The following is a 17,389-nucleotide window of genomic DNA, read 5'->3' on the forward strand; positions in this document are numbered from 1 at the left end:
GGAATTATAATTTATGGGAAAAAATATTTTAAACCAAATTTTTTCTTTAAAACTTGTGAAGCAGTTGAGATTAGGGAAAAAAGGGATAAAAAATGAGGGAAACTATATAGACATCTTACTTTTGAAATGGTGTGTGACAAATATCCAAGAAGCTGTCAAAATATTAAACTGAACATGGTAGTTTCCCATAAAATACTTTAAGAAGCCCTAAAAGTACTGTTTTCTCCCCACCCATAGGTGAAACTCCCTCCAAATACCTCTTTTGCCTGGGATGAGTCAAGATGATAACTCTATCGGGTTCTCTGTATCACCCAGCATTGTGCTGCCCTTTGCCTTCCCATTCTACAGTCCTCCACAAGGCTCCAATGAGTTGGTGGGTGCTGTTAGCCTGAGGCATGGAAGCAGATGAGGCCCGATGTAGTTGGGCAGCCAAGGCAAACCCTAGCCCATTCCCAGCCCCTAACCTCCTCCAGGAAGGTTCCAAGGAGATCTGTGCCCAGGGAACTGGGCCCAGTGGGAAACGAGGGATCATCTCTTTGCATCTGCCTTGCATCTGATAAACCTTTGCAGAGCATCCTGGTAAACTGGGCTGGGTCTTGCCCAGCCTGGAATCTGGCTCAGAGCACTAGAGCCCCTTCCAAGAACCCAGACCCAAGAACTGGTGTGAGAGCAGAAGGGCAGAGAGAGAAACCAAGAGAGCCAGGCCTGGCTCCAGGAGACAGGCTTTGCTCATCAGAGCCCTTCTGCTGCATGGGGTAATGGGTATGCCAGAGAAGGGCAGCCCCCAGATTTGTCACCCAAGCTAGTAATTAGGAAATGTGTCCCCAGAATCTAAACCATCAGACTCACAATTCTCTCCCTATAAGTAGTTCTCTCTCTTTCTCTCTCAAAGTGGTGAGGAGGAGGTGTGACAGTTCTTTTTGTTATGGGCATAATGATGCATTATAATAAAAATAATAGCTAACCTTTACAATGCATTTACTGAGTGTCAGGCAGTATCTAAAGAGTTTTAGTGGTATCCACTCATTTGATCTGCGGCAAATCTTTGAGACTGGCTTATCATTTTACAGATGAGGAAACTGAGGCACAGGGTCACATAGCCAGTAATTAAATGTTGCCCACATTCTCCAAGTAAATAATAAAAAGTGTGATTAAATCAATATCGAAGAGTATATGCAAAATGATTTTTAATTTCAGAGAATAAACGTGCCATTCACATTCCAAAATACTTGCTAAGCATTGCAGATTAATGTCCTCAAGAATTACAAGATCAACTTTCAGAATCCATGTGTTTTTTCACTTAAATAATTAAATGATTTAAAATATCAGACTATTTATCTCATATGAAATAATATATTTGTGGTTTTCAAGCAAGAATAAATGCCTAATACTCAATAATTAATGGGGTACAGATGAAAAGCAATTTCCACATGTTCTTTTGGAACCCATCTGAGTACTTTTGAATAATTCAGACCTTATACATTTCCTTTGGTTCTTGAGTTCTACAAAGACTTCTCTGCTGGTCAGGGCTGATGAAAAATGGAATGTTCAGTTTTCTTTTCTAAAAAGAATTATTGATTCTGATAAATTCTGTATTTCATGCTTCCTAGGATCCACTTTCTTCTTACATTTATTGTCTATGTAATTGGGAAATATTTCATACAGAATTGCCTATTAGCATGGCCTCATACTAATTTAGTGACAGTGTCTTAGTATAGATGAAATATGGTATTTCTTGCGTGCACATAATATGTCAGGCACTGTCCTAGGTTCTGTGGGTGTCTGAGACAGAAATTAGCACACAGAATGCATATTAGGGTGCTTTTAGGAGTAGCACCTGTGAGGGGGCAGGGACAGAAGGACTGGCAGGGAGAGAGGCTTCAATCCACACATTGGCTGAACCATGATGAGCTCTGCAGCTGAAGTAGGTAGAGGCCCATGTATGTATACCCTTTCCTCTTGACCTTCAACGAAGGCAATGCCTGAAAAGCGTTGACCCCTAGAGCTGTTTGTCTCAGGAGGACTCCTGGCAGCTTGGAGACATAGTCCCTCAAGCCTGGAGGGGATTCTAAGTGGTGCTGCAGTAGAAAATAGAAAAGGTAAATCACATACAGAATCTTCCCTCAAGGAATTCATCACTCCTGAGGAGATGAAACACTAATGCAAACAAGTACAATTCCAACTTGGATATGACATGTGGCATACCAATCCAAGATCCACAGAGAAAAGGTGGCATTGGAGTGGGAAAAGTGGACATGGTGGCTGATGGGTATGGGGAATGGCAGGAAGAGACGAGATGTGGAGGCATCTTTGGGATTTGGAGCTGCCCTGGAGGGTGCTTCAGGGGCAATCACTGATCACTGTAAATCCTCCCAGGGCCCACTGGATGGAATGGGGGAGAGTATGGGCCATGATGTGGACCATTGACCATGAGGTGCAGAGATGCCCAGAGATGTACTTACCAAATGCAATGGATGTGTTAAGATGATGGGAATGAGTGTTGCTGGGGGGGAGGGGTAGGATGGGGGAGGTGGGGTTGAATGGGACCTCATATATTTTTTTAATGTAATATTTTTACAAAATCAATTAAAAAAATAAAATCTATTTCATGAAGGAAAAAGAAAAAGAAAAGTAGTATAACTTCCTTTCTCAAGTATGACCCTAGAATGTAGGTACCCAGTCTCATAGATAGCTTTATGGAAGAATCAAACAAAGTCCTCCAGGTTTATTAAGATTGAAGTCATAGGCATAATGGACTAAAGGCATTTTCACTGCACTGCCATTCCTTGAAAACTGGAATGGAAAATGGAGTTGAAAGCTCCATTTTCAACGAAACAAGAAACTAGTTTCAAACCATACATTATGCTGAATTTCCAGCCCACATTGTAAAATTTGAGTCAAAACCCCCAAGAAGCTATGAGCCTGTCCATCCTTCTTAAGGCTTAGGGCAGGATGCCATTTTTTCTGGTATCACATCCCTAAAAGGCCTGCCCAGGGAGTCTTTGATGGTAGTTACATGCAGGTCACAGGTCATGCATGGAAGGAGGAGGGACTGCTGTTGGAGATTGCAAAATGGCAGGGGAGGTCAAGGCAGTATGCCAGTCATAATCTGTGGTCTACCCTCCTCACCAAGGAAAATGGATAAAAGTGAAGATAGTGAAAAGTGAAGATAGTGAAGGAAGGAAGGAAAGCAGCACTCATCAGATCACCGAAAAGAAAGCCAGTGATTTACAGAGTGCCTCTGAGAGTGATACCTTCCTTCTGGACCCCTGAAAACCAAGAGGGAGGCTTATATCCACTATGGAAGGCATTGCAAATTTAAGAGATAAATCCAAACTGCAGTACCCTGCTTTATTCCTCCCCACTCTAATCTGAAGCTAATGATCTCCATGGAACTGTCTTCATTCAAAGATGAATGATAACCAGGGGTCGGTAGAGGATTTTGCTTAGATACTGGGGCAGAGTGTGAGAGAAATGGGAATGGAGGAGAAAGAAGAGGAAAAGAGAAAGGGCATCAGCAGATAAAAACATCAATAGAAGAATTGACCCAGGAAACAGAGGAGGAGTTTGGAGGAGGAAGGGAATCTTCCTATGCTCAAAAATTTTTCAGGTAATTCTATCTTCCTGAAACAAGGATTCGTAAAGGTGATATGGGGAGAGGGGCATTCTAGAAATTAATTGGCATGTTCTTTTCAGTTTCACCTCAGTTTCCTTTTCTGTTAAACTTAAAAGTTTCCTTTAATGTTTGCTCTAATTTTAGAATCACATATATTTGGACCCCATTTCCAAAAGTTGCTTTCATCTTTATGCCTGTATATAGGGAGAAGAGATCTGAAATCATGTTTATCAAATCCAAATGCTAGAATTTTGAATGAATGTTTACCTTCTTTTATTACTTTCTTATTCCTTGATTGAAAAAATGAGCATTGTCATTTTTACAAACATGAAACCATAAATCCAGAAGACTGTGATATATAATCATTATTCCCCTTTTGAAGAGGAATACCAGTGAAAATTCTAGAAATACTCCTTTGGACCATATGAACTTACTGCTAGTTAACCACTTTTGACCTACAAAATTTGCAGTTTCATATGAAATTTTTCAGGATAGCAATTCAGACAGAAGGATAGATTTGAATATTAAGATTCCCTCCTCCCCAACGCCAACCACAATTGGCTTTTAATCAGGAAAACATCCTGGGCCAGCAGTGAATTACAACAGAGTCATCATCTCCATATCTCTCCATATCTCTGCAGTGATTTGAGAGTAGAGCCAACTAGTATTCTTCCAGGCTGGTTTCCAATCAAACTGCTGATAGATTCCACAGCTATACACAACCTGAGGAACAAAGGCTTAAACACACATCTGCATGTGACTCTTTTGGGAAATTGTGGGAGGAAGGGCGCCCGGCTTGCCACAGTAGCAAACGGTGCAGCAAGAAGTGATACCGCCTCTGCCCACTGGGCCTAGATAAGGTGACCACGCCTGACTAGGCCTTTGCTGCTAACGGCTGGCCGGCGCTGCCCTCCCCCTTTTTATCTCCTGCCTAGCCCAACATCCGGCCAGCTCTCACTCCCCCTTTCCCCTCCCCTATTCCAAACCTCTCAGGCAGCCCTCTGCCTAGCAACCGCTTACAATCACCTATGAGGAAGCAGTACCCGCCCGCACCTATCAAATCCCTCCACGCAGTCCCTAACCCTATAAAGCTGTGTCCCCTTCCGCAATAAACCAGACTTGCGCACAGACCTGGTCTCCGCGGCTTTCTTCCTCCCCTTGCCATGCGTCCTCCACACCTGAGAGCCCCTCTGAGGCTGTCTGCCACAGCCTCAGATGCCGCTGCAGTCTAGCCTGACTCCTCCAAACCCCCCCCCCGTCAGCGTCGGGGTTAAACAAACCCCAGCCGCAGGAAATGAAAAAAAGGTGAAAACGGTTGGTTGCTGGAGTTTTCCTCTTTGAGAAAGAATAGAAAAGGCCTCAGAGATGGCCAGGCCTGCAGTGCCAATTCCTTAAAAGGCAGAGTGTGTGTTTTGGGCTACAGGCTTGGGTTTCAGTCCTGGTACCACCAAGCACCTATTCCTTAAATCTTTGGAGCCTCAATTTCCTCATCTATGAAATGAGACCTTAAATTTTATCAGCTGTTGATAGAATTGAATGAGCTAATATAACTCTTCACACATTTCCTGGCATATAGTAAATGCTCAATATATGTTAGCTATTATGTATTATAACTGCCCCCACAGCTCCTAGTAAGGACATAAGTTAGAATCACAAATTCTTCAAGTTTTCTTTATGAGGCTATCCCAAACAAAGAAAAATGAACCTTGTACAGTGTTTTTTTACCTGACTTGGTGAATGCTTACTTTCCTAAAAAATCCACTCCTTTACTCCTGCACAGCAGACTTTAAACCGTGCTATCCTCCTGGACTACAGGTATACAGTATTGTCTGTATTCCATCCCACGCTAGCGTCACTTCAGAGACAAAGCCAGGGCCTTGCAACACTTCAGAGTGCCATTCCAGTTGTATGTTCTTTCAGCAGAAGTAGAATTTCACCTAGTCTCTAGTAAATTAATAAGATATCTCATCCAATTGGTATAAAAACCAGGGCAAAAATCAATCTCAGATTATTTAGTGCTATAAATAACTACTTTCCTATGGTAGGAAATCAGAGAAAACTAGGTTTCCTCCATTATAATTCCTGGGCTGGTGTTTCTTGGTGCATTTTGAGTTGTTGTTTGGACCCGGTTTCAAGGTTACCGCTGGTGTTTGTGTTCCTCCAGCTCAGTGGGAATGTGGCCCTCCTCAGTCCTGAGAGGCATAACTAGAGCTGCCTCAGCACCCCGTACGTAGAGTAGCAACTGGGGTCGGGAACAGTGTTCCTTGAGAACTGTCAATTTCCTCTTTCAAAATGTAGTGGAAATAGAAGATTTTCCTCTGTGGATTATGTGCCAATTTTAAAACTTTTCACATTTTAGGCAACTGATGGTCTTGGGGTGGTCCCAATTAGGTCTTCAGAAGTTCAGATTAAGCAGTGTTATTCCTTCCTGAATTTGCAGGTCAGACCTGTCACATGGCATTCGTTGATTGTGTTTCTTATGAAGTCAACAAAATATTTTAAAATTTGAATTGTATTATTTTATCATTTTGGTGTTACTGGGTAGCATACTATGTATGTTTTTCTGCTGTTATTTTATTGTATGTGTGAGGTGTAACAGATCCTTTTTGCTGAATGTGGCTCACACAGAGCAGTGTCTTAACTATGAAAATCACAGATTGTACACACATGAAGCTCTCCAAACTGCATTTATTAGAAACTTGAGGAAAAAAGGCAAGATGAAGTGAATAAGAGTTAATTGACCTCTCTTGAGGTATATGACCACTTCTTTTTTGGAAAATGTTTAAATTGACCAGCCAGTGTTGGGTGTCTCTCTGCAGTTAAGCCATCTGGTATGGGAGAGGAAGTATGAATCTTTATGTGTGGTGGGACACAGAAGAAGGCTCTGGACTGACATCTATCTGGTGCTGGTCCTAATTAGCAGTCACCACAATCTCCGGTTACATTGTGATGCATGTTTTACTTTTAACATCGGGTGGCTCAGAAATGCTGTCATTTAGAAATAGATCCCACCTACCTCTTGAAGTAACCCAGCATGTGTGGTAGTGCTCGAGAAGGGTAACAGATTTTGAAGGATATCCACTCAGTTGTCTTCTTTCATTTTCAGGTCCCTCAAGTGTACCAAATCAAAGGGTATCAGCCATTCTCTATCCAGAAGTCATCGACAAGTTACAAACCTCAAAAGCTTGCTCAAGCCCTGAAGCAAGGAGCTGAGGTAACATGTCCCATCTCCCAGAATTGCCCCAGACTCCCTACCCCACCCTGTTGTGGCCTAGAGTCAAACTGCCTCCTCTTAGTCCTTGTGAAGGATGAAGCCACCACCATCATCACCCTTCCAAAGCAGGATGCCACACTTCAGCTCTCTGGAAAGACCTCGATCTTGAACATGAAGCCACCTGAGGCCTTGGCCAAGTCCCTAGACTATGATCAGCTTTATATTTTTGTGACAGTTCTTTTAAGTGACAGTCTTTTGTTCTCTGTTCCATTATTTCAACAGTGAGTGACTTTATAAGAAAACTGAAGCATTAATAGGGAATACATTTTTCTCTTGGAATTTCAAATGTTAAATGATATCTCATCTTGGAAACTGCATGTCTGTGTTTATTGTTTGGAGAATATCTGCATTTCTCTCTTTCAAGAATTGTAGCATTTGTTTTCATGATCTTTTATCATTAGCTGTACATACATTCATGGTATTATACATGAAGAAGAAGAGGAAAGAAAGAGAAAGAAAAAGAAAGCAAAATCATCCCAAGCCCTGTCACCCAGAGTTAGTGTCACTACAGTGATTTGCCTATTCCTTTTTCTGTCCTTGGGCAGAGGTCTGTGTTCCTTCCACGCGTGTATCTCTTCCTCCCAGTTTTGTGTTTGGGTTTTCTATAACCTCACTTGATTAACTGCCCTGAAGCACACTCTGCTTAGGCCACTACACTGCTCAACATTCTTCACCGGCTCCCTGTTTTCTACCAAATGAAGCCCAACCTCCTGATCATGGGAGGCCAGTAATAACACCCCAACCCCGTGGCCCCCTGCTGCATGTGTCCCAGCCACACTGTGCGCCCTCTTCACTTACACCTGTCTACCCTCACAGGGTTCCCTCTTCTATTCTTCCATATCTGTCTACCCCAATCCTGATGGAATCAGATCCAGACAGGGAATCTGACGAGGTTCTATGTAATAATGTGACCATCAGTGAAAATCCACAGTCATCACCCAAATTATGTTCTCTTTTCTTAAAGATTAATGCACACACACACACTCTTGCCCATTCACTTACACACGTGCACACATGGAATTAAGAAGTACTTGAGACACTACTTAGGAGTCTTCCCTCTCTTCCATATAAGCTCTGCCTCTCATATGGGCAGAGCTACTGATGGTCATAACTAAGATTGCTCAGCTACTTGGTGTAAGAGGAGGAACCAAAACCCACCTGAGAGCCCGGATTCCTTACCTCGCCCCTGCTCTGAAATCGAGGTTGCTTTCCTCTGCGAGCTGCGATGTTAGCACTTTGGCCATCATGGGATGCACTCCTCAGAGTCTTGTTGGGTGAGGGAAGTGTTCCACGGAGACATGGAGAATCTTAGAGCTGGAACTCACCTCACAGGGCATTTGCCTCAAGGTTTACACCCTTCATTTAGTGGCAGGCGCCTTTCATCAAATAGAATCTGACCTGGAAAGCCAACAGGTAAAATGGAGGAGGCTCTGACTGCTCAGATTGTGATGGGGTCAGGGGCTCAGCCCACACCCTCTCTGCCCTCGGGGCATCCACAGAGGGGTGTCCATGCACAACCCTGGGGTACCCCACGGCAGGCTACAAAACCACTCTTCCACTTCTGGTCTCTCCAAATCCACCCACTCCACTCCACTCCCATTCTAACAGCGGGAAACTTCCAGCCTCGAGAGGTCAAGAGAATTTTCCCTAGTCAGGCTCATACTTTGTGGAAAGTATCAGAATTTATTTATCCTTTAATTCCACAAATACTTGGGCACAGATTCCATGTACAGGGTGGGAATCCAAGCACGGCCGTGCTCAGGGACAGCCTCCTCTGTGGCTCCTTTCTATGAAAGCCTGTGTTCGTATCATTCCCTACTTTTTGCTAGTGGACACGAGCAGAGGACGAGGGAATCTGAGGCCCTCTGCTCTGGGGAGCATTATCAGGGATGGTGGCTAGATCGCATGCCCATTTAGTTCCCATGGAATTTTTGGGTCTATCAGCTCTGCCTGTGTTTGGAAGAGAAAAAAATCACAGGATTTGCTTGTAGAGCTATAGTTTCTAGATAAAGTTTCACCTATGAAATTTTCCCTGAGTCGATGCATTTTTGTTCCTATTTTACATTCCACTCTTATGCTGTTTTCTCCATTAAGAGATTGCTGGTGAACCATAAAATTTGTCCCAATAATTTCACATGCAAAAATGTAGTCATTGGTTTCAGATCGTTGGAAGTCCCCAGGATGTAGAGATGTATTTACCTATTTCTTCTAAAAGTGTTGGGCAAACTGGCAGAGGTTCCATAGTTCTCATTCTTGCCCCACTTGCATTTTTCAAAAAATCTCTAAGCCCAGAGCCTCTTGACAGGAAGGCAGGTTTCTGTCTTAGGAAGTTGCTTGGGCATATACTCCATCAAAATAACAGTGTAAATGAAGAAAGAAGGAAGACATGGCATTCAAGAAATAATAACTGACTTCCACTCTGGTCAAAATGAAGTAACAAGGTCTGAATTTCCCATCCTGCCTGAATCAACTGAGAAACAGACAAACTTAGGAAAACATACATTGGGCATCAACTAACAAAGGACAGTGGTCCCTGAGAGATGTTAAGTGACAGAGGTAAACCTTGCCGGTTACCTGGAGAGAGCATCTAAGCTGCAGGAAAAGTCGGGGAACCCACACCAAGCCCAGGAGTCTTCCTAAGTTGATGAGAAGGAATGAGGGGTCCAAGAGTCTGAGAGGTCATGGGACAGGATACGAGGGAGGAGAGAGGTGCAGAGAGAAAGTTCTGGAGCTTGTGTTGGGTCTCTCTCAAATCAGCACCTGAATACTGATCAGCACATGTGTGTCAGGAAACTGCTCAAAGCCAGGAAAGAATAACCCCAAAGGACTCAAGGAAGCAAACTGGAAAGTCACACAGGGCAAAGAGAGTTCCCGTTCCCACCGGCCAGGGTAGAAAACCCCATAATTCAGGAGTAAAAAATAACACCAACAAAAAACCTGGTGCAGACCTCCTGAAGGACCTGACCCTACATCCAAATGGAGCCTTCCCAGATTAAAAACATTACCCAATGTTAAGTGTTGGCATTTCCTGATATGATAGGTCAAATGTCATTCTCTCCTTTTTCTGCTCTTGAAAGTCATTAAATGACAAAGGAGGCTCTTTTTGTTTTCAAAACCAGGAGCTTATTTGCTTTTCAGTCAGTTGGCTTATTCCACATTTCCACTAATTTATCAAATTTGGAAAGAAATACTTAAGCCATTGTAGGCTGACATTTCAGTTTTACTTGTTTCCAAGTGACTCAGTAAATCTACGTGGGATGAAATGAAGCTCTTAAACCCAAAAAGTGGCCTGGATGAACGACTGTGACATTTAAAAGCCCTGCCAATTTGAAGACACCTCTGCTGTCCCGCTTATCTACCCCCGACGAGATGATCTGGAGTTGAAGTGTTGGTGCTGGTGGGAGTCAGAGGCACTGGTTGGCGACTGTCCTGGCCCAGTGCTGAGACTGATAAACAAAAAGGAATCTTCCTTTCTCTTTCTCTCTCTTCTATAGAATCCCAGCCCGGGCTTATTGGCTGTGATGCACCCTCTCACCTACACAGAAACTGTGATAGGTTATCATCTGTGCCCTCACCCCAAGGGCAAGTTTACCAAAGATTCCCACGTCAGCGCCACCATTCCTGTCACCCAAAAGCACTTTCTCCATCACACAGTAAAGCCATCACCGGGCTGCCAGCCGAGCTGGCCCTGGGCTGCAGGGAGGTGCAGGCCCGAGGGCAATGGGCCCCCACTCAGGTTAAGGAAAAGAAGGCTTGCAGCCTCGACCGAGAGCAACAGCCTCGATGGTTTCCGTTCACTCTCACTCTGCCAGCCCTGTCACCTCCTGCCCACCCATAGCCGCCTCTTGGGCTGCATGTTGCCCTTTCCCCAACATTCTCTCTCACTTTTCCTCTTGAAGGCTACTCCTGAGGCTCACTGCATTCCCATTTCAGCCATGTAAAGAGGGTTCCAAGGTGGGAAGAACGCATGGGCAGATGTTGTGACAGGTGCACAGTAAGAGGTGGCACCAAAGATGTCCTTCTCCCTCCAGGAGACTGGGCTGTCCTGAAAACCCACCATCCAGGACACCCCTTGTGTGGGTGCACTCAGGCCACTCAGACTCAATAATTCCCAAGTTCAGTTCATTACTGCACTTGGGCAATTTCCCGGGTCACCCTGACCACTTTCTCCCTCATTCACTCATCTAAACGAGTCCCCACAGTCTGCCTCTTCAAGAGCATGTGGATCCATCCTCTCTGTTCTGTCCCATTGCCCACCACTGCCACAGTCACCATCCCCAGAAGTCTCCCTTAGCTGCACTGCTTTCTAACTCAGAGGCCCTTGGTGGCTCCCTGCTGCCCACAGGAGCCAGCTCCAGGTTCGTGCACTTTGCCCATAAGGCCCTCTGTGACCTGCCCCCCTTTACCCCCCAGCACACATCCTACACGCCCCCGATCTGGTGGTCCCCACCCGTGCCCTCCTTCATCTGCACACATGCTTCATGTACTCACCCGCCTCTCCGCTTGCTCGGAGTGCCTTTTGATGAGCTACCCATTGTCTGGAATATTGCACTAGCCTTGCATTTGCAATCATTAAAACAGACCACAAAGGCCAAATCCATCCCCCCTTGAGTGGATATACTGTTCCTACTGTGTGAAGAAAGGAGAAAACAGGTCTCCTTTGTCCCTACTTTATTTCCGTGTTGTCCTGTTTAATGCTCTTTGCTAGTGCAGTTGTCTCTTAGCGTCAGAAAAATTAAGCTTAATGGAATAAAACATTTTGGAGCTAAACTTTCCAGACTGAAAAACAGTGGCCCTGAAGGCAAGGGAAGTTTTTCCTAGACTTTATCTCACCACACACTGGGTTTATACTTGATGTCCTTTGCTGGTTTTTTTTTTTTTTAAGATTTATTTATTTATTTAATTCCCCCCCCTCTCCCGGTTGTCTGTTCTCTGCGTCTATTTGCTGCTTCTTGTTTCTTTGTCCGCTTCTGTTGTCATCAGTGGCACGGGAAGTGTGGGCGGCGCCATTCCTGGGCAGGCTGTACTTTCTTTCCCGCTGGGTGGCTCTCCTTACAGGCGCATTCCTTGCTTGTGGGCCTCCCCTATGCGGGAACACCTCTACGTGGCAGGGCACTTCTTATGCGCATCGGCACTGCACGTGGGTCAGCTCCACATGGGTCAAGGAGGCCCGGGGTTTGAACCGCGGACCTCCCATGTGGTAGACGGACACCCTAACCACTGGGCCAAATCCGTTTCCCTTTGCTGGTTTTCATTATAGGACATTATTCCTGGAACAATGCACTGGAAAAGATTCCAGTCCCTAGTTCTCCCATCCTTGCCCAACACCTCTAAGGCAGAGGTGAGCCAGAGGTAAGCCGAAGCTCATCTGTTTGTATCACAGAGGCTGTGATCCTGAAAGGTTAAATGTTGATGCTATGTCAAATTGTATTTTTAAGGCATGAGAGAAGATTACTTCTCTGAGAACTCTGATGATGTATCCACCAATTTTCATATTTCAAATTTGTTAATTGAGGTACACTTTTAAAAAAAGGAATGTCACAGGTGACTATTTGGCAATTTTTTTTTTTGATTTTGAAAAAATATATGGGAGTTGGGGCAAGATGGTGGCTGAGTGAACTTGCCTGGTAGTGTCTCTGCAGGGGGTGGCTGGGCAGCGTTGAAGGCTCTTTGGGACCGCACTGTTTCGGGGATTTTTGCTGGTTGGAAGGTGTCTGACTTCGATTTGGTGGGAAGGTAACAGAGAGGATAAGTCTATAATATATAAACGGAGGTCCCAGCTGGGCATGGAAAGTTCCCTCCTTGGGTGGGTGGAGCCGCGGTATCGGGCGCTGCTGCAGCTCGGGGAGCCGCTGTGGCAAGGGTGTTTTTTTTTCCTTTTTTTGGAGGCTCTGCGGTGCTGAGGAATTCGCGGGTCCTGGGCAGGCTGGTGAGGGGTTGATGGGACAGGACTCCTTTGCAGATCGATTTGGGGAGACAGACGGTGTTTTGTTGTGAAGTGGGGGAATTTTTGGTTGCGGACAGGGGTGGTAGCGCTTCCGCCTGGAGCCCCATCCCCACAGGTCCGGCTGGCGATCTGCAACGGAATGGATTTTTGGCAATAAGGGGACACAGTTGGGAGATTGTTGCAGGGTGCAGTGAGGGAGGGGGACACGTCTGGAAGCCGATTGGGGAATATTTTGCGAAGTTTGGGAGTTCTGGTTTTGGAGTCTGTTTTCCGCGTTTCCAGCTGAAGCCCAGCCACCCGGCGGGGCTTGGGATCTGGGTCATTGAACTGGCGGCGGTGTAGAGGCGCCCTCAAGTGGCCGTTCCGTGGGAGCACAGGGTGGGAGCTGTCCAAAGGCTGAATTGACGATACACCCACACAAAGAAACCCTGAGGAGTAGGTGAATTGCAGGGTACAGACATTAAATATAGAGTTTGCAGATCTGCTTCCCCCATGGGGCTGGCACCCAGCTACGGGGATCCCTGAGGGCTGTGTTGCACTGCAGGGCTCCTAAGCTTCCTGTTGACCGGATTTGAGGTTGCCAGGCTGGGTCCCCTGGACTCTGGTGGTCCACACCCCAGACTCACACCTCTTGAGTCTTCAGTGTCTCAGACTTTCCAACCCTGAATCCATCACACCCTGGCATCTACCTGGGGTCCTTGAGTGCCCTGGACTTTAACGTTTGTGTTTTATCTTTATTGGTTCATATTGTTTTGTTTTTATTTTCATTTTATCTTATTTTTTACTCTTTTTGATGCCCTGATTGCTAATATTGCATTATCCCCTAGTCTTTTCTCCTAGCGTGTCCCCCAAAGTCCTTTTTTTATACAGTTATTTAGGGGTTTTTTCATTGTTGTTGTAGATAGTGATGCAATTGTGGTTCGTGTATACCTGTATTTCTCTTCCCCCTACCTGTTCCCCACCGTTTGCCCACCCTCTTTTTCTTTCTTCCTTTCTTCTCGTCTTTCTTTTTTTTCTTTATTATTATTATTTTTTCTTTTTCTGTTTTCTCTCTCCCTCTTGTCCCTCATTTTCCACTTATTTTATTTTAATTCAAGTATACAATAGGTGCTACAGGGAATACTGCACATTTGCTGGATTTTCCCATCCTCCACTGCCTCATTTCTGTTTGAATTGATTTAGGCTACCTACACTATCCCCCTTCCCCTACATCTTGATATCTGCTATCATCTACTGTCTCTCCTATATTCCACCCCCCACCTCCCTTTCTTTGATCCACAGAGTGTCTAACTCTTAATTTCTAATACCTTTGTTTTGTTTTCTCTCTGGTATCCACTCTTGAAACTATTACCTTTCTTTTCTTTTTCCCTCTCTCACGAAAACAATAACTTTGTAGCTCATACCATATTCCTCCCATATGCAGTCATCTACCTCATAATAGGTACTCTACCTACAGCTATAACTCTACACAATTTACATGAATCTAACCTCCATCCTCCCAGATCTCATATTCTTGCTTTGTTAACATATATCACCAATACTACTCTACACTTTTTCCTTGCTTACACAATTGCCTTTCCCCGGCACTAATACTTTCCTTTAAAGTGAACTTAACCAGCAACAAGAAATTAAAATAAGGGAAACGGACTTTGGCCCAGTGGTTAGGGCGTCCGTCTACCATATGGGAGGTCCGCGGTTCAAACCCTGGGCCTCCTTGACCCGAGTGGAGCTGGCCATGTGCAGTGCTGATGCGCGCAAGGAGTGCCGTGCCACGCAAGGGTGTCCCCCGCATGGGGGAGCCCCACGCGCAAGGAGTGCGCCCGTGAGGAAAAGCCGCCCAGCGTGAAAAGAAAGAGCAGCCTGCCCAGGAATGGCGCCGCCCACACTTCCCGTGCCACTGACGACAACAGAAGCGGACAAAGAAACAAGACGCAGCAAATAGACACCAAGAACAGACAACCAGGGGAAGGGGGGAAATTAAATAAATAAATAAATCTTTAAAAAAAAAAAAGAAATTAAAATAAGAAGAACAAAGTGACAAAAAGAAGATATAACACTTACGCAAAAATAACAGCTAATTAATCTCCAAGACTAGACAAAGAAGCTAAGGAACTGATTAAACCCGTCAAGACAAAAGGATGACCAGAAAGCAAAAAAAATCGACAAACCAAATCAGTAATCAGGAAAACATGGCTGAATCCAATCAACAAACTAAAAATCAGGAAGGGGAGCAGAACTTCGCATAAGCAATGAAAGATCTCAGAACATTTATCACCAACAAATTTGATGAAGTAATGAAAGAGGTTAACAACATGAAGACAACACTGGGAGGGGAAATTGCAGACATACGCAAAAACATAACAGACATGATGGGAATGAACACCACAGTTCAAGAAATCAAAAATACACTTGCAGCAAATATCAACAGACTAGAAGAGGCAGAGCAGAGAATTAGTGATGTGGAAGACAGTACATCAGAAATCAAACAGATAGTAGAAGGGGTCGATAAAAAGATAGAAAAAATCCAGCTAGGACTTAGGGACCTCAATGACAATGCAAAATGGTCAAATATACGTATTATAGGTATTCCAGAAGGAGAAGAGAAGAGAAAGGGGTCAGAAGGAGTGTTGCAGGAAATAATGGCTGAAAACTTCCCAAATCTACTGAAAGAGACAGACGTACATATCCAAGAAGCGCAGCACACTCCACTGGTCATAAACCCCAACAGGCCACCCCAAGACATATACTTGTCAAATTATCCAATGCTCAAGACAAAGAGAAAATCCTAAAAGCAGCAAGAGAAAAGAAAACCATCACATACAAGGGAAGCTCCATAAGATTAAGTGCTGATTTCTCATCTAAAACCATGGAGGCAAGGAGGCAGTGGTATGATATAGTCAAGGTTACTAAAGGAAAAAAATTTCCAACCAAGAATACTCTATCCAGCTAAACTAGCATTCAAACATGATGGAGAGTTCAAAATATTCGCAGATAAACAGAAACTGAAAGAGTATACCAACAAGAAACCTCCCCTTCAAGAAGTTCTAAAGGGAGTTCTGCAGGAAGAAAGGAAAAAACAGGACAGGAAGAGTTGGAGGAGAGTATAAGAGCAACAAAAAAAAAGACAAAGTAGAAGGGAAAAAAATACAAACAAAATATGACAAACACAAATCCAATAAAAATATGGCTAACACAAATAATTCCTTGAAAGTAATAACACTGAATGTCAATGGATTAAACTCACCTATCAAAAGATTCAGACTGGGACATTGGATAAGGAAATATGACCCATCTGTATGCTGTCTACAAGAGACACATCTTAGACCCAGAGACGCATGGAGATTGAAAGTGAATGGCTGGAAAACAATCATACAAGCAAACAATAACCAAAAAAAGGCAGGAGTAGCTATATTAATATCAGACAAAATAGACTTTAAATGTGAAACAATTGTGAGAGACAAAGAAGGATACTACATTTTAGTGAAAGGGAAAATCTGTCAAGAAGATCGAACAATCATAAATATTTATGCTCCTAACAAGGGTGCCTCTAAGTACGTGAGACAAATGCTGGAAAAACTAAGTGAAACAATAGATGCATCTACAATCATAGTGGGGGATTTAATACATCACTATCTACCTTGGACAGAACATCTCAAAAGAGAATCACTAAAGAAACAAAACATTTGAACAGTATATTAGAGGAGCTGGATCTAATAGACATATATAGATTATTACACCCAAACACAGTAGGATATACATTCTTCTCAAGTGCACATGGATCATTCTCCAAGATAGACCATATGCTAGGCCACAAAGAAAGGCTTCATTGAGGGCAAGCATGCAAAATTTGGCTCTCAGAACTGGCCACCTCCGAGGTCTGAGGCACGAAATACGCCTCCCTTGGTTGGCCCCTCAGGACGAGGTATGCACCTACGCCTCCCTGCAGGGGAAACTCACGCAAGCCCCCTCACACCACCTCCGTCTGGGCCAATCTCAGGGCCTCCTACCTCGTAAAGACACGCCTGCTCTCTTCCACCTATCAGCGAGCTATCCAGCTCAGCCCTCTCAAATTTAAGCTCTCACTAGTAACTACTGACCAGCCTAGTAGACGAGTTCTGCTTCTATGCCCTTATAAGGTAACAACAGCTAATCTAGCCTATCAGAACCCAATCATCCTCCACCAATCCCCTCTCTTCATACTCTATAAAACTGCTTGTACTTCCTCAATAAAGTAGACCTGCGCCATCCGCCTCGTCTCCGCAGTTGTCCTTCGAGTCACTGTGCGTCCTCTCACGCCTGCGCCTCCCCACCCTGAGCCCCCTGTCTAGAGAAGCGGGGGCCCCTCACCTCACTTCATGAATTCAGAAAGATTGAAATCATACAAAACAATATCTCTGACCACAGTGGAGTGAAGGTGGAAATTTGCAAGGGACAGAAGCCCAGGTTTCACACCATGATTTGGAAATTAAACAGCACACTCTTAGAAAAACAGTGGGTCAAAGAGGAAATCTCAAAAGAAATCAATGACTACCTTGAAACAAATGATAATGAT

General features: G+C 44.3%; 1 protein-coding gene across 1 annotated transcript in view; it reads left to right on the plus strand.

Annotated features, from left to right (window-relative positions):
- Positions 1 to 271: 271 nt before the first annotated feature.
- The window catches only part of LOC101435679 (cilia- and flagella-associated protein 221-like), a 35,430-nt gene continuing 18,312 nt past the window's right edge, over positions 272 to 17,389 (plus strand). Inside the window, exons 1-6 of the mRNA XM_058301236.2 lie at positions 272 to 373; positions 5,976 to 6,056; positions 6,723 to 6,830; positions 6,924 to 7,058; positions 10,385 to 10,543; positions 12,151 to 12,242. Coding sequence (XP_058157219.1) covers positions 272 to 373; positions 5,976 to 6,056; positions 6,723 to 6,830; positions 6,924 to 7,058; positions 10,385 to 10,543; positions 12,151 to 12,242 — 677 coding nt within the window. The remainder of the gene's footprint in view (positions 374 to 5,975; positions 6,057 to 6,722; positions 6,831 to 6,923; positions 7,059 to 10,384; positions 10,544 to 12,150; positions 12,243 to 17,389) is intronic.

The sequence above is a fragment of the Dasypus novemcinctus genome, chromosome 7 (assembly GCF_030445035.2).
Source record: "Dasypus novemcinctus isolate mDasNov1 chromosome 7, mDasNov1.1.hap2, whole genome shotgun sequence".
NCBI lineage: Eukaryota > Metazoa > Chordata > Mammalia > Cingulata > Dasypodidae > Dasypus > Dasypus novemcinctus.